The following is an 18,145-nucleotide window of genomic DNA, read 5'->3' on the forward strand; positions in this document are numbered from 1 at the left end:
TTGCTGAAGACAGTTTCAACTTTAATATCATTTGCCCCTCTTAGTATAATGACATTGCATCAAACTGATTCCAGTGATGCATGAACGAGACGTCTGACAGCTTTATAGTGATAACTTTGCAGAAGAGATTAAGACACTTAATGTGTTTTCCCACTTACATTAATTGTTTGCACTCCATTGCATGCGATTTCTCCGCGCAGGCCCACCTCCCTCCTCTTTCTGTTATGCACGCCCATGCTGCGACTGTGAGGGTAGAACTGGTATAAACACTTTGATTTGAGTCCAAACCTTGGGGAATAGCAAGAATTGGAAGGCTAGAAACAGATGGTAATGACTTTTTCCCTTACTATGAAAACTTTTTGATCAAATTAATTGGACAACTTGTGCAAAGTTTGGGGCTGTGCACTTGCTCCCTAAATGTGTTGTCATCAAGTATTCATAACTTATTATTTATTCAAAATGCCATCTTAATTGTAATGTCAAAGTCTCTATTTTTTTGATAGCAAGCAATTAAAGGCATTTATCATTTACTATATATTTTCAGATAAATAAATGAATCATTGTTTGCTTACAGTACATTTGATTCACACTATTCATTATATTTTAACCACAAACTAAGGAAGTGTTCACATGCCTCCAGTACATAATGCCTTTTTTTTTTTTGCCTTTACCTCTACTTGCCCCACAATAAACATAATCTTGTGAAAATAAATAGTGTGACTGCCATTTTCCTACTCAATAAATTCATCTGCTTACTTGTGGCCACACACAGTAAAAAAAAAAAGACAAAGCTAGGGGTCACCTTCATAAGAGAATCAATTACGCTGCTTCTGAGCTCAGTTTGTAAATTATACATGGGGCTGTTGGAGGCAATAAATTCTATTATAGCTTTTGAATAAATGGACTAACATGTTTTGAAATGCACAGCGGGATATGCAAGTCTATCTGGCTGGAAAATGGTAACAGGCACTAAATAAAGGATTCATTTATGAGCTGTTCTGTATTAGTCATTGTCACTCCAGGGATCAGCTCTGTTGGTTTCCCTTGGTGGTTGATGTCAATTGAGGGAGTCGACACTGTGCACATGATCCATTTCACTGCTACATTCTGTTCCTAATCAAGCTTTTATATACCCTAAATTATGAGCAGCCAGGCAGGACATTACAGGCCAGTAAAGGGTGTCAGCCATCTGACCATTAAATGAACCGACCTGTGTACTTGCTATATATAGGTCAGCACGCAGCATGTACGGGAGACAAAAGGCTCAACGTGACAGGAACATTGATAATATAGCTGTTCTTTCTGCATGCGGTTCAGTCACCTTCTATCTGCACTATAAATACATTCACATGCAGTACAAGCTTAGGTCTTTTTTTTGTGCAAATACATCAATGTGAGAAAAACCTCCGCCTCCTTTCATATTCGAACACTCCATGTACCCACACCCTGAACTTAAATCCGCTGTCACTGCCTGTTAAACGCAACAGCGACTCATCAGCTCAGATCACTTTGCTTCAATTAGATGCGTGTCCTGAAACAAATTGAAAAAGCTGACCTCGCCATTGCTTTTCATTTGATCTTTTGGGTCTGTGCAGGAGGAGCCATATGTCATGCTTAAGAAGTCTGACAAGGCGCTGGTTGGGAACGACCGTTTTGAAGGATTTTGCATCGACTTGCTCAAAGAGCTGGCCAACATTCTGGGTTTCACGTATGAGATCCGTCTTGTGCCCGATGGAAAATATGGCTCCCAGGATGAGAAGGGCCAGTGGAATGGCATGATCAGGGAACTTATAGAGCATGTGAGTAGTCTTCTTTTTATCTCTTTCATTATCATTCTATCTATTATCTAGGTTTACTTTAAAGAATCATTTAATATTTTGGAAAACATGTTTGATTTTTGATTATTTTGTCACTGTTGGTCAGTCACTGGCTGCTCCACTTTGTGAATGAGAACTTCATTATCTGCTGTAACTCTATGATTTTGCAGCTCCAAACTATATGTCTTCCACATCGTCACAAAAACAGAAGCATGCCATCAAAATGACTATGGGATATGTCCTTTGAGTAGGCAGTGATATAGTTATGATTGAGTACAAGTCAGGGAAAGCCTGCATAGCTGTCAGTTTGTTTATAGCATAATTATGTCAAGGTTGCCTAAAAGTTACAAGTGTGTTGAAGCCCAATCTGGGACACAAAACGCTTCTTTCAGCCAGATATTCAGAGGTAAAGCATTTAGTCTAAGGATGCAAGAGAACATGCCAGTAATCAGTGTGCTGGGGTGTGATGTGTCCCAAAGCCTTAGTGGCCATGAAACAGTCTAACATTGAAGTGATGGTGGCAATTCTCTCCTGGCATTTCATAAGTGTCCCTGTCAGTGCTCTCTCTTTGTCCTCAGCCTCATTGGGTCAGCACTGTACTCAGCTGAAAACTTGTAATAGCTTAAGTGGCATTTAGTGCAGGGAATCGTATATGGCAAGAGTCAATGGCATAGTGCTGAAAGGGTTGGGAAAGGTGGGCTCCCATTGCAGCACTTTATTTCTCCACCTAAGCTTTTTGCTAGATCCATGTTAATAACAATAACCTTGAGGGGGACAAATTGATTGCTAAAGGTAGAGGATGCTGGCAATCTGGCACCGTATGGACATGTATGGTTCCAGCATTAAACAGTACATAGGTGCCCAGAGAGGGTCTGTTCTTTATATCACAGTCTATAGGGTAAAACTTGTGTTGTTGATGGGTTTTTGAATTTTAATCTGGTAATTAAATTAATATAAATGCAAAGAGTAATTTAAATTTTGATGAACACATTTAAAGAGATATAATAAGAATGGATTTTCAAAGTGGGTATGTGTTTTATCTTCTTGCCAGCTCTATTGCCTTTGTGAATAGCTGCAGAAGAGCAGATTAGAATCTATACTGCTAGTTATCGTCTCTTATCGCATGGCCAAGAACGCCTGGGGTTTTTTCTTTTTTTTTTTTGGTGGATTTTTTAGATTTTTCAGTCAGCTCTGTTTTGCGGTCCAGTGATTTCCTTATCCCTGTCGGTGTGGATAAACTGATCGTGACTCAGCAGACCTGAGACATAAACTTTATGGCAAACTCAACAGATCTGAGCCTGGACTGATATAAACGTCAGACAGGCAGCACCTTAAACTGCCTGCATTTTGGGTTGTATTTTGTCACAACTCACAACAAGTTACATGTTACTGAAAATACAATTTTTAACACATTGGTTCCAAAGAAAATGTAATTTCTAACACATATTTCATGCATAAATTGCATTCATTGTGTACACCATATAGAAAGAGATAGTGAGGGAAAAAGAAAATGGCCACTGTCACAGCTTTTATCGGTTCAATTTGTATTCATAACTACTCTCCATTAACCTCTTAAAAACCCATTGCTCTTTCATTGTAATACAGATAGATAAGATATATAACAATTGCTTGGATATCTGTACATTCTCATGAAAAAAAGGTCCACAAAGATAATGTTGGAAGTCGAAAACAGGAGAAAACAGTTGGTTTTAAGTGATAAACCAGATTTGAAACACAAATCTCATGCATTTATGCTATCATATCACAGCCTCATAAATCATAGTTGCATCACAGAATTACATAAAGGGTATCATTTTAAAGATACATTCCACACTCATCTCAGTGTGGTTTACATTTCACGGGATATTTTGGAGTATGTTGTCGTGTTTTTGGAGATATCATCATGAATATTATGCATCAAAAGGCAAAGAAATTATTATAATACAAATTCCAGTTGGGTAGCTTAGTTGCCTGGGTTTAATATCTCTTATCATTTAATAGATGCACACTCTCTTCAGTGCAGTGATATTGAAACAAAATACGTGGTACATGAAATTTCAAGGTCTGTGTACTGTTTACAGTAACTGGGTCATATTTTCATCGCTGTGGATTTTTAGAATGTTTCGTTTTTAGGTTCCTTGATCATCAAAGAATTTGACATGTGGTTATATCACATTTGAGATAAGATATTATGACTTCAAACTTCAGAAATAGTTTTGGTTTTGGGATTAATAGTCACTTTGAGAGTACAAGATTTCAGTTTTATACTCCCTATAAAAATGACAGGATGATATTTATCAGTATATCTGCCTTTTTTTATCACCAAACTATGGACATATGCCAACCATGAAAAATATTTATATCGGCAACATTTTGAACTTTTGCCCAAATAATTTCCATTGTTGTCTGTGTAGGTTCTCAGTCATCCAGGTCATGGTTATCCAAAAGCTGTTGAGTCGATCCACTGGACATTAAGAAAGTTCTTGAAGATGTTTTGTCTCTCATCCAAGAGACTTCTTCAGTGAAGAAGTCTCTTGAATTTCCATTATTTCCAGGGTGATTCTAAATTGAGGTAATTTTGTGTGGTGCATATGTGGTGAACTATGCTTTATTTTAAGACATCCCTCTCTTTAGCAACACCTTCCAGTTTATCCCGGTGGATCAGGACATTCCATGTGATGGGATATGTAATTCCACCCAGGTGCTCTTTTTAAACCTCCTACTTCTCCTCCTCATACTTGAATGTACCAAGAAAACTTCAAAGGGGAGGTGCCCTTAAGGCATCATAATCAGATACCCAAACCATCTCAATTGGCACATTTTAAAACAAAATAGATCTCCAATCTATTTTTGATTTCTTGTGGTTTCAGCAGTAGTTCAAATAGGTGCTGTTTTTGTCCATTATGGCAAAAAGAAATCTTGGTCTACGCTCAAAAAACCCACCTCTGGTAAAAAGCTCCGAATGATGACAGGAAGAACAAGATTGGAGATGCAAGTGGCCAAAATGACTTGCATAGTTGTTCCATATTTTGAATCTTATACTACATTGTTTTGAGGGTTTTTCACAGAGTTCATTTTAAGGTGATTCTAACTCTAATCTTCTCCATAGTATGTATCCAGTATTCACTACTTGAGTCTCCCCAAAGGAATGGAGGACATGTCATATTCTATGAATCTGTTGTGCAGTGTTTGGGGGACATTAGTGGGGGGTGTCGTCTTCAGATTGACTCTCATATAAATTAGGTGTGAGCTGTAGTCATCTCTGCAGGCCACTGATTTTTGTCACATGGAGGAGGTGCTGCAGCAACACAACTTAAACAATGCTTCTGTATGAGAAGCTCAAGTGCTGCCAAGTGTAACAATTTAGCATTGTGGAAATACAGCCCATTATTTTCCTCTGTGTAGTAACTCTGTGCCAAAGGGCATTGTTTGTAAGGTGCTAAATGATGCAACAGGCCTTGTTAAACTTGATTTAGTCACAGTAGATTATCTTTTTAATTATGATTTGATGCAAATGTTAAAAGCATGTTTAGCACATCGTTTGTTTCTGTCATGGCAATTAATATCTGCTTTTGACGTATAGACGGGTCATAGCCAGCCCTAATCCTTTGTGTGCACACAGATTCCCATTATCAAATAGATTAAGGCAAAAAATGAGCTACACAACTTTGTCTTCAGATAAAACCCATGTCTTATATTTTTATGCTCACTTTATTTTTGTTGGATATTAGAAACACATGTAAGAGGATGAAGATGAATTTCATTTTTGTTTATGACAGCAGGATGACCCAGCAGTGAGAATAACTGACCCATTGTTGCAGGGCCAAAGGTTCAACTGCTTCAACAGCAAACATGTCTGTCTTGCCTATCATAGTCCTTTTCAATAAGTTGCAGTTTCACCACAATGTTACCACACTGCTTATGCAAAACCAGAATTCCCTGATTACATTGTGTATGCTTCTTCATTAGCCATTTGTATATTTTAATTCCAGATTACATTTTGTTTGAGGATTCAGGCATCTATGCTGTTGTGCATAGAAGTGTCACACTTAGCATCCATTATGTGCTATTGATTTTGTATATGCGTGAATAAGTGGCCAATCAAACATTTATATATTCCCACAACATCCCTGTAGCAGAAATTGCTGTCTTTTAGTAACTATTGCATGGTTCAGTAAAACATGTTTCTGCAGTTGCAACATATTTCACTGCTGTTGTATCTATTTTAAATATTTGTCTAAAGAAGCAAGTAAGTTGCACATAAGTACACACACACACACACACACACACACACAGACACAGACACATACACACACACTGAGTGAATGTTCTGTAAAATCCTTACATTGGATTTAAATTGCAAGCTGTAAAATGCATATGCATAGTGCAGCATAGTGTTTGATGCTCGTTGGTGGATAAAGGCCTTGGCTGTATATTGGGTTGAATTAATGAGTGTTTGGAGCTACAGTTCGATGTTGTCTTTTCATAAAGAAGCACAGAAGAATGAAGCTGCTTCTCTGTGTTCAGGCTAAGTTTGTTCAACGTGTACAATCGCTATGTTTGATATGCATGGATCGTGATGGTTGCAAGTTCATGAAACCTCCAGGCTGTCATCAGGTGAGGAGGTCTGGAGGGAGAACACTGCTAAGCCCACCATCTGCAAACCCAGATAACACTGAGCCATGTGGCACTCAGCAGGGCACTATCAGGTTATCTTGCTTGTGCCCAGTTTGTGTGCCTAAGCAGGAAGCAGAACAAGGACATACAGCATGTATATTAGCCCACTGCGGGGATGTCTGGAATAGCATGCCGGTTCATCTTCCAGCTGAGTGGCAGGTTGGTTCAAAGCTGCAGTTGGCAGCAGAGAACAGAGGGAGCAGTATGATATGTACAAATTTGAATAGTTTAAGAGACAGCAGATGAGCTGCAGGGAGCGCAGGTTTTCACATCTTTCCATTTCCTCTGAGGTCACCGTGTATTTAGCCACCATGGTGCTGACCACAGGAGTATGTAATCTGCAGCGCTGCACTCAAAGTGGAAATGTTTTCTTTCTGACTTTTTCTTTTTTACTATGCGGTTGCTATCACAAGAATCCGAGGGAGGTATTCTCCAAGCCACAGAGAAAGTTGAATTCCCATCAAGAATAGCCCGAGGGTGTAGGAAACTAAGCATACATTTAAAAAAAAGAAATGAATGTGTTAAAAAAAACAAATAAGAATGGAAATCATTCAAGCACAGACAGCACATACCTCTGCCAAGGCTAAACAATCTGACGCGTGTCCATCTGACTCTTATAATAGAAAAATAATAGAATAAGGAAATGGTCTGAATACATAAGACATTTACAATGTCATAAAATACTAGGCATAAAGACAATGTAACATTTTTTTTTTTTACCTTGTATAAGTGTACCTGTTAAATGATAGATTCAAGGGCCATACCTGAAAAAGTTGCAGATTATAATCAGTATCAGTGTCACTCTATTCACATGAATAGATAGTGACACTGTAATTATGAGCAACTTTTCTGATATCCTGATTTATGGATGAATTTCTGAAAAATTATGGAAAAATACAGAAAAATCCATTCTATCTATTCTCTATTGTCTATTTTAGTAAATTAACAAATAATTTGCCCCTCTACGATATGTCGATATGTAACCAATATATTAAATTAATGAGGAAAATATGATTGTATCACCATCAACTTTCATCCTCGTGATCATTAGTAGTTGAAGGCTATCTGCAGAAATTGTGTTTGTAACTGAACTTTTTTTTTTCTTTCTTATTTTTTTCCCCACCATTCTCTGGGTAGTGGACTTGTAGTCCCAATTATGAGGTCAGACTATAGTGGAAATGTATCCCTAAGGTTATTATATTGCCCCTCTAATGTTCTGACTGTATTATAAATGTATGATAAATTAAAAAAAACAACAACATACAAGCAGACATGGCTCAATACAAAAATATAAAGAAATTGATGAAATATTTTCCAAAAGTATTTCATCACCAGTATATTGTTTTCTTTTGATCTATTTATGGTTGAGAAGCAGCACATTCACTTCATCTGCAGTTCATTTCTTACGGCTTTTTTATGTAAAGTCTCACAGAATATTGGTTTTCATTGGCAAACTGTTGTAGCAACTGGCCTTGTTCTGTATGTAGCTAGGAAAGACAGCCTCCCATTGAGAGTTGGGTAGTTTCTTAGAGGAAAAAGTGTATCCAAGTGTGAAACAAGCAGCTGGTTTCATTAACCTCCTGTCCAACCATGGTGCAAGGGAGTTGTGGAGGCCACCAATCTAAATGGTAACCTTCAGGAGATACATTCATACACATATAGTAGGTGACTGCAACTTATTCGTCATGCTCAGCCGTGTCCATTGCATAAAGTTATATGATGTTATATGTCATTCTGGTGACACTACATAATGGCTTTATGGAAGGAACTGCATGTGATGTATTGCAGTGACATCAAATATTTTCAAAAGGCACCATAGACAGAAACATATTTCACATGCACATGATCAAATTCACCTACACATAAAATTTTACTTAAACTGTCACGGCCATGTGTCATCATGCAGCTCTAAACTTTATATAACATGGAGATGTTATAGAGCCCTGTTGAAAGTTCATGGTACTATAAAAATAGTGTACAGCCATAGTAGTTGGGACTATAGTTGGAGTCACCTGTGTTGGGCTTAATGTTAATGTTCTGAGTACTGTAGTACTGGATGATAGCACTGACAATCTTCAAAATATTATGAGAGGATGTTAGGATGCTAAGTAGCAAGAATGACAGAGAGCAGTACCTAGTTGTTAGTCTACTTGTCTATATAATTACTCAAAAAGGTATGAACTCATTTTTGTGGAAAGCAGGATTAATGCAGCAACGTTCCATTTTAGACTGGTGGTTATGTATTAAAGGGATAGTTATACATTGTTGATTATAAATTGATGTCTATTGCCTGTAATGCTTGGGCAAAAGTCTGCCGTGCACCAAAGTATGATCAGGACCAAAGTTATATTCCGTATCTGGTAATCCTGAAAGCTTCTATTTATAGGTTTCACAGAAAGTCCTGTGGGATAATAATTTAAAAAAAAATTGTTAGAGACGTGCAACTAAGATCAGATATCAATCAACATTTGATGGTTTTTCAATAGTCACTTAATAAGATCACACAAAAAAAAATCAAAAAAGTTATTCTCTTGAAAAGATATCAAACTAAGAATACCAGTTTTATTCTCTGCTGTTGGGGTAGGTTTTCTTAGTCAGGGTGTTGATAATGATAATGATGATGATAAGGAGAGTCAGTCATGTGACAGTGTGACATAAAATGTTAAAGAATCTTAGAGATTTATACTGAGGGAAACTTGAATTTCTATACAATTCGTGCCAATTTAAGTACTTGTTTAGACATTTTACTTACACAAGTTTGAGCCTCGTGGCGGCACATCAACAAATGGATGTTAACTGTCTTGTCGCCAAACTTCTATCTCAGCTAAAACAAAATAAAAATCCAAAATGCTACTAATAGTTTATAAAGTGATACTTGTTTTTCTTACAGAGAGCAGACTTGGCGGTAGCTCCTCTCACCATTACCTACACACGTGAAAAGGTCATCGATTTCACCAAGCCCTTCATGAGCATGGGAATCAGCATCCTATATCGCAAACCCAATGTCACCAAAAATGGCTTCTTCTCCTTTCTGAACCCCATGACTCCAGACATCTGGGTCTACATTCTCTTGGCCTACCTGGGAGTTAGCTGTGTCCTTTTTGTCATTGCAAGGTAAGTTTGCAAGTTATAATTTGTCCCATCAGTGCCTCACACTTTTCCCCAGGGCTCTCAAAATACACGTAGTAATTTACTCTATTATTGTTGCAGACTGAGTTGAAAAGCCGTTTTTTCATACTGTGCTTGGTCCTGGTTAGTAATCAACACAGCTATGTCTGCCTGGGCTTTCGACAGCCCAGCAGTGGGAGGAGGAAGAGAATAAAGCTCTCGGTTGAGTTGCAAAGTCTCATCCAGGGTGCAATTTCTTGTTTCCTGTGTGATGTCTTTGGAATTGGCAAGGCCTCATTAAACAATATGTCATTAAAAAAGTACTTGCTGAGGCAAAAAAAAAAGAGGAAAAGCTAACGTTTCTAATAGCGGTGTAAAAAGAAAAACATACATACCTGAAGTGATACCATTTATAGCTGAACATAAGCATTTACATTGAAAATGAAATTGCAGGCAGCGATAAGTCACAATTTTTATGGTTGGGGATTATCTATTTGATTGGTTGCAAAGCATCTCGCTCGTTTTCACTACTTGTTCTCACTTGTATGTCTGTTTTAATCGTGAATGTGATGAATATCCTGTTATCATCATTGTCGTTATTTCCTGTAGCTTCTAATGCAAAGTGGTGCTTGAGGAAGTTCTAGAAAAGCAAGCTTTCAGACGAGTTCTGGGTCTTGAGAGCCAACAGCTGCACTCCTCTATCCTCATTTGTGAGACCAAATAAATTCTGGAGTGGCTTCACATAAGAGCAAAATCATCTTAAACTGTTGCATCAGTTTTTTTTTTTTGGAAGCTGGCCTAGACAGCTGAAAAAGCTGTATTCCCAGAAGTGCGTCACGCAAGCATAAAACAGACACTGGTGCACACACTAAGAGGGTTACTTCAGCATAAGAGGGTATAACTTTAAATACTGGACAGAGCTTTCAAGGCATTTACAACAATATCTGGCCAGAATTCATTCCTTTGGGTCAACATAATTATGTGGCAAGCTACTTCATATACAGTACTTTTTTGTTAAAGACACATTTTAGTAAGTTGCAGAAATATGTTATATTATAATGCTTATATGCCTTTGAAATCAAAAGCTTTTTATTTTCATATAAAACAACCCATACCTTAAAACCTGAAGTGATTTAAGTAAATAATATATTTGACTTAAAACTCAAAACCTGGAGAAATACATGAAAAAAATATAGAGCATATGATTATAAGATTTTTATTTATGTATTCTTTTTCACAAACACCTGAATGTGCTAATTTTGAACAATATTGTTAGTGTACCGGATATCTGAAATTATGGGTTACAATGTATTCATAGTGCTAACATATTGTCAAACTTGTAAATCCAATACACATTAAAGGCTAGTTGTTATTGCTTTCGTGCACAATTTAGGTTATGAAGAAGCAATGATGATGACTATGGAGTTAGAAGCGTTTCTTTTCAAATAGCTTCAACATAGAGGATGAGTGAATGGATGTAAATAGTGTGTATTGCTAATTGCAGCCTTTTCAATGCATCTGTTTATTTTGGGGCAAAATGTGTTTTGGAGAGTGTCTCTCGTATTTAGTAATAAAGTCTTGCCACTGAACATAAACCATTGATGCAAAATAGCTACATTTCTAACAATTCATAAGGACGCTGAAAAGTACACCATTGAGACCTAAATTGTGAATGGCTCAATGTTCATAAATTTTGTTTAAAGTTGAATCTATGATTTTTGCTGTCACTAGCTATCACACCAGAGCAAAACAAATGTGTGCATATTTCTTTCCTTAAACAATAAAACACATCTGAAAACGCACTGCTCACCAAAGTCAGACCAAACTGCAAAATTAAGCCTCAATGGCAGAATATGAATCACAACGGCGTTACTACGCAGCCAGAGACACATTATAGTCTAATATTATAAAAGAGGAACAGAAAATATTTAATGTGATGTTTTGCCTGGTTTTTGACTCAGCTGTTTTCAGACCAACCTTAAACCGCGTGTAGGCTGTGCTCTTTGGCAACATTTAAGAGTGCTATTTAATAGGCTGTTCTGTACAGGACTGTTCAGCACATGCTTTGGAGCGAGCTTATATCGCTCCTTGCCAGGTCAACCTTTTTAGAAATTAGCAGGCGAATAAATCAGCTTTGTCACATTGTCTGACACTGTGTTGTAATTTCACTGAGCACAGTGAAAGAAAGGGGTTGCTCTTTTTATTTCAGTTCAGTTCACATGTAGTTTGGATGGGCATAAAGCCTCTCCTATTGTGCCTGTTTTTTTTTTTTTTGCTATCGCTTATTATTTGACTGTGGCTTTCAATTCAATATTAAAGAAGAGCAAAATAAAACTGGGGGAATTAAATGAAATGCTAGGGCATACCACGTTTGTACAAATAGTGCCTGAGGCCTCTCTGGTGTTGGCAAATATGATAGCCACACAAGTTAGCAACAAGAAGTGAACATTTTTGAAAACAGTCATTTCAATGAAAAATGAACAAAAGGAAGGGGTTAAGACCGGCTCTGGGTGGTCAGAAGGTGCTTCCAGATGACTGGACAACTACAGCTAATGTGATCAGGGAGACAGGTAGGAGAGTACTTGGTGTGTGATCTGGATGGAAAGTAGATAAGGAGACCTGGTGGTGGAATGAGGAGGTACAGGAGTGTATACAGAGAAAGAGGTTAGCTAAGAAGAAGTGGGACACTGAGAGGACTGAGGAGAGTAGACAGGAGTACAGGGAGATGCAGCGTAAGGTGAAGGTAGAGGTAGCAAAGGCCAAACAAGAAGCTTATGATGACTTGTATGCTAGGTTGGACAGTAAGGAGGGAGAGACTGATCTATACAGGTTGGCAAGACAGAGAGACAGAGACGGGAAGGACGTGCAACCAAAGAGTTAAATCTTTGCGTATATTCAAAGACAAATTCAAACTTGTTTCAGCACCAAGAGAAGCCTATACACAAGCTCCGCCCCCTCCCACAATTGTGCATTAATGAATCTAAAAACACACTTTAATAACATTGTAGCTATTAATACATGTACCTGCTCCACTATTCACCCATCAATCAGACCATAATAGAAAGACAATTTTGTGTTCGCCAGCATTAATGAAACAGTGGTTACAATGTGGTACAATTACACACAGGTGGGGCTATACAATGCCTCTGTACTCTGTAAGCCTCTGTCAACTACTAGAATGGTATTTTTGTTTTAGTGATTATAATGAAGCACAAAAAAGTGCTAATTTTTTAGTCTATAAAGATAATAATTTTTCCAATGTGCTTTGCAGACCAGAATTGTGTTACATTAGCAGCAAAGAAATAGAAAAAAAGATTTAAGTTAATCTTTCCTAAAAAATGTAAGTGTATAAATGAAAACTTGAGTTTAAGAGTTCACCCACATTTTTTTTCATGTTCCCCTCATGATTTCTCCCAGCCGTCTCATAAAGCATAGGCACGCTTGGTCCAAAGTATATTTGGGGTACAAAGATTCTAATGGGCTGACTTATATACATATAGTGCATTAATTTATGTGAGAGAAACAAATTGAGTATATAGGACTCGTCTCCAAATGAATGCTTGCATAGCTCTGAACACCTAAATTTACAGGATATTACAACTTGTACTAGTTTAACTACGGGTGTGTGCGTTTGTGTTGCTCCAAACCAAAGCTGGAACTCTTGTGTCAAAGAAGCTCATTAGTTAATATGATTAATTTTTTTAAGAAGGATTAACTTTTTTTTTTTTTGCACAACTTTAAATCATATTTGATATTTCAGTAATGGTTGGAACAGACTCCATTCTGGAGCCACTTCATGATTAATCAGCAGTCCTTTTCAGGGTTTGATTAAAATAGATTGCCAACAGAAAATATTTCTGCACCATGTAATTAGATTGAAGCATGTCTATCTCTTAAACAATATAAAAATCCAGTCAATTGAATAACTCTGTGTTGTTCTTATTAGGATCCTTCAGAACTAAAAATATGCACTTAGAGATTCACCACTGTGGATTCCAATGATGTGGTCAGTCATTTAGTGTTTTTTTCTGCAACATCACTTCATATTCTAAAATACAGTATATATTATGACGCAACAGTTGTGCCTCATTTTGAGACTATTCTATATGGACTACCAGAATTTAGTTCCAATCTGCATAAAACCCAGGATTAACATCACATACTTTCTTGTAAAATTTTACAAGTTAAATCACATCTGCCTCTGACATTGACTTGTGCCATATGGGCGTCCACCTTTTTGCAGCAGATGTCACTTTTTGAGTGTAAATCATGCATGAAAAAGGTGAGAGAGTGTATTTGATGATGAAACTGAACAATAACTGTTTGATTGAAGTATTTAATGTGATGTGACAAACTTTTTACATTAATAAAACCGTAATACAAAGCATCTTTGAATGTATGCGAAAGCGGTTGTATCATCCTAAACATACTAAGACCACACACTCTAAAATAGTCCAAGCAGTTTAATTAAACAATGGATCAAACTATTTCATTTGAGAGCTCATAGTGATGAGCTGACAGAATACCCGACTCTGCACTTCCCCTCAGCTTTATAGGGCTTTTTAAAGTCTTTCAGCTCATTGGTTTGGTTTTTATGGCTTGCAAATTTAAGGTTTGGTTCGCTCTTACTGCTCTCATCAGTCCTTTTCTTTTTAGTGTAACGGCTCAAATAAACCCACTGCAGGAGAGGACTTGCTTGAAACCCTTAACTAAATACAGCTCCAAATGAGTGCTTGTATTGCTTTGGACCTGCTAATTTGCAGGTTTGGCTGTGACTTAATCTAATTTATCCAGGTCAAGTTTACAGCTTGTTCTGCTGTCCCCCCCAAAAAAACTTAAATCTGGTTAAATATTGCTTTGTAGCTACTTTGCTATTGTATACCAGTGGTTGTGTCTAATTCAACTAGTTATTAAAATTATTTTTTTTAAAAACCACAACTTAGATTTCTGTCTCATCCCCAGATTCAGCCCATATGAGTGGTACGACGCCCATCCCTGTAACCCTGGATCGGATGTGGTGGAGAACAACTTCACCCTCCTCAACAGCTTCTGGTTTGGAGTTGGCTCCTTAATGCAACAAGGTATGGTGGCCCGTGCCTCTTCTCACCTGTCAAAACAATACCATCACACCTCTCCTTTTTGTCAAGGCACCACTAGCTCCCACTTTCAGCCTCCTTAACTGACAAGCTCCGTGATTTCCATTCCTGAACTGTTTCATAAGATATTTACCTGTCAGGAACGACGGCAGACCTCAGTCTTACATGACAAAGGAAACATGTTGTCACTGTTTAAAAAGGGAAGAGCTGGTGCCAGACACTTGTCAGAAATTGTGAGCTAAGAATGGAAGCCATTGCTGCATTTATTTCAATATAACACTGCCAACGGCCTCGCTCAAGACCTTTCTGAATGTCGAGACAAAAAGGAGTGAGCAACGACCACCATCCTAAAAAAATCGCTGCTGTGGTTTTTTTCCAGTGTTGTGTGACTTCGATTGAGTGGCCAGCTGTAGAAAGTCCATTCCTGTCTCACATGCAATTGGCCTACCAATTAAATCATGCTACCACCATTTCAATGCTAATGCCAAGTGTTGAAACCTGTCATTTCTTATTGAAGTGCAAGAACCCAATTCGCTTTACTGAAGTCATAACTGCAGATTCCTTCTACCCCCCCCCAAAAAATGTAAAAGCTTGGAATCAGTCTAGATGCACAAGCTGCCAATTTGTAGGGTTTGGTATGGAAAAGGAGGCACAATAAAACCCAGGAAACCCAGGAATAACTGAGTAATAAAATGTTTAACCTCACTATAACAAGACTAATCAAGAAGTCTTGGTGAGATACGGCAGACGATCTTCGCCTGTAAGGATGGCAATGTATTCAGCCATTCATTAGGAGCTCAGCACTCTTGTGAAACAGCCTAGCTGCTCTGCCAATTTGCCGGTGAAGGCAGAGGGTTACGAGGGAAGCGCCAGTGTGCCAGAAGGGAGAGGAGAAAGAATCAGAACAAACTAGTTAGTTGTCTCCATTATTAAACTAAAATGTGGAGAATCTGTCATTATAGTTTCCTCCGTGACTCACATTGTTGTCTGTCTATGCTTACGCTGCGCCGTTCCTCAAATTGACGGTAGCCTTTGCTGTTTTTTTTTTTTTTGTTCATTGCACCGGAATGAAATATTTCACATCGGGATGTTGCTGCTAATTTGTGTTTTATATCTTTATAAGTTTATCCATATCTGTATATAAATATATGATGTTACCACAAGCAGGTACCCCCCCCCCCCAAAAAAAAAAAAGAAAAAAAAAGGAGTGATAATAAAATGGAATTGTTTCAAAATAACACGGAGCATTTCTGGCTTTCCATGACACCTATTTGTAGAGTACAGTACCTTGTAACACATGCTGTGTGGTGATATCTGCAGCTACACATATTTTGTCTCTGTCACATAAACAGACATCCTCTGCTTGTCTGCCAAACACAGTGACAGCAGCTGAGACAGAAGCCATTTCCTTGACATGTTTAAAATGCAAATGGACGTGTTTGAGGAGATCCAAAAAAATAAATAAATAAATAAAAATCTAGCAGCCTGTCTGTGGGAGGGAGGTGTCATTGACAACACAAAGAACACAAAATGTGACGATGCGCAAAAGCAAATGCTCTGTGTACTTCAGAAGAGGGGGTCTCAATAGGGTTTTCTTACAACAAACATATGCCTGATCTGTTCCCATAAACTGATTCCCTCATATAAAATCACTTTGCAGGTGTGTTTGATTTGTGGTTTGCTTTTGTGTGTTTATTCCCAGCACTCTCATTCTCTTCTGACATGTTTCCTTGATTTTATAAAGTTGGCTTCTACAGTAAATGCTACCCAGACGCTCGGTTTAAAACCTAAATTATTGCAATTTTTTTATTTGCTTCTTCCTGCAAGAATAATTCATGGTGACATTTTTGCAGTGGGAGGAAACACTCCAGAAAATGGGGTTATCATGTTTAGCATGGTTCAGCTTTTTTTTTTCTTTCTTTCTCCCAACTGACATTTACAAAAAACACATTCAATTTTGTGCCAGTTCAAGACCCACGTATATTCCAAAAAGTTTGGAGTGTGAACTGACAGTGGAGAGGTGCAAGTTCTGTCTGTCTGTCTTCTTACTCTGCTTCTTCTTGTTTCATCTCCTAGTATCATCATTAGTTTAAACATATTTCTCAGCATGCGTTGTTACATTACTATCACATTACCAATGGAAATCTCATACATGTCAATGCTTTGTACTCTTTTTTTCAGTTCATGTTTTATTTTCTGTCTGCCAAAAGTCACTGTCACTGTTGCAGCTCTGTAACCCATGCATCTCCCACGAGAGTCTGGTTCTTTCCTCTTGCTGCTCTGGTTTGAGCTAAATTATTTAATTGTGAGTTAAGTCACAGTTTTTCCTGTCAGTTTGTGTTTTGCCTGTTCATTTTAAATCAGACGTAGTTCCAATTACACAGACTATGGGTTTTTTTTCCTTAAATGTGCAAAATTTCAGTCCTGCTTTGCAAAATTACAATGTTTTTCAATCATATAAATCACACAAAATGCTGAAATTTGGTGTCTTTGTGGTTGTGTGTACTTTACAGTGTTAGACAGCTTTTACCACATTCATGTGAGTGAGCGATGCAGAACTCAGGGAACTAGATATAATGTTTGGTTACAGAAATAGTATCAGTGTTGTACTCGCTGAAAGAACATTTATATATTCTTGCTTTATAAGATAGGACTCCTTCCTCAAGGAAATGTATAGCATATTGACACCGTTTTATTTCCCTGGTACCATATGACTGATCTGCTTTTTGTATTTATTAGAGTTCTGATGCAGTGCCATATACCGTTCCCTGCTGACAACAGCACTTTATAGTGTGGAATTCAATTGAGTTACTCGTTGCTTCACTCCATTTTTAGTGCAACCAGAAAATGAATCTGGATCTCTCCCCCTCTGAAGTCATGGTGAATTAAAGGATGCTATTGTCTTCCCTTGTTTGCAACCATGTCTTTGTCAAACCACAAAGGACAAATCCAATCAAATTTTGCAGAAGAGGTTAAAGAGCTGACCACTCTGCCCCCCTTACGTGGGCTTGTTACTCTTTAGAATTACCCTCATAAATCTTCTCAGTAAAGTAACAGAGTGCACAAAGCACAAGGGTATTTTAAAGGTTGTCAGAGATGAGATATAAAGTAACTTTAACACCAGTCAGTGAGCCATTGTAAACATAGTATTACTCAGCAGAGGACCACTCAAAGTCAGGGCTGATGCAGAGGTATAGCAAATTTTACTTGGTATTCCAGAATATGCTGATTTCTGTTTTTCTGAAACAGACTGTTTGTCTGTTTGTGTGCAAAATGCACCAATGCCTACTTTCAGTAGATCTGATGAGATACGTTGTATACTATGTGGCATTACTTCATTAACATTTGTTTCTTCTTCATTAGATCTCACATCTGGCGTATGTACTCTGTTGCCAGGCAAATGCTATGATTTGTCACGTGATAAATCCAAATTGTTATCTTAATGCC

General features: G+C 37.8%; 1 protein-coding gene across 1 annotated transcript in view; it reads left to right on the top strand.

Moving 5' to 3' along the window:
- grik3 (glutamate ionotropic receptor kainate type subunit 3) overlaps nt 1-18,145 on the top strand; it is an 86,263-nt gene that overhangs the window by 63,131 nt on the left and 4,987 nt on the right. The window contains exons 10-12 of the mRNA XM_068323942.1: nt 1,596-1,799; nt 9,385-9,608; nt 14,565-14,683. Coding sequence (XP_068180043.1) covers nt 1,596-1,799; nt 9,385-9,608; nt 14,565-14,683 — 547 coding nt within the window. The remainder of the gene's footprint in view (nt 1-1,595; nt 1,800-9,384; nt 9,609-14,564; nt 14,684-18,145) is intronic.

Source organism: Antennarius striatus, chromosome 9 (genome assembly GCF_040054535.1).
Source record: "Antennarius striatus isolate MH-2024 chromosome 9, ASM4005453v1, whole genome shotgun sequence".
NCBI lineage: Eukaryota > Metazoa > Chordata > Actinopteri > Lophiiformes > Antennariidae > Antennarius > Antennarius striatus.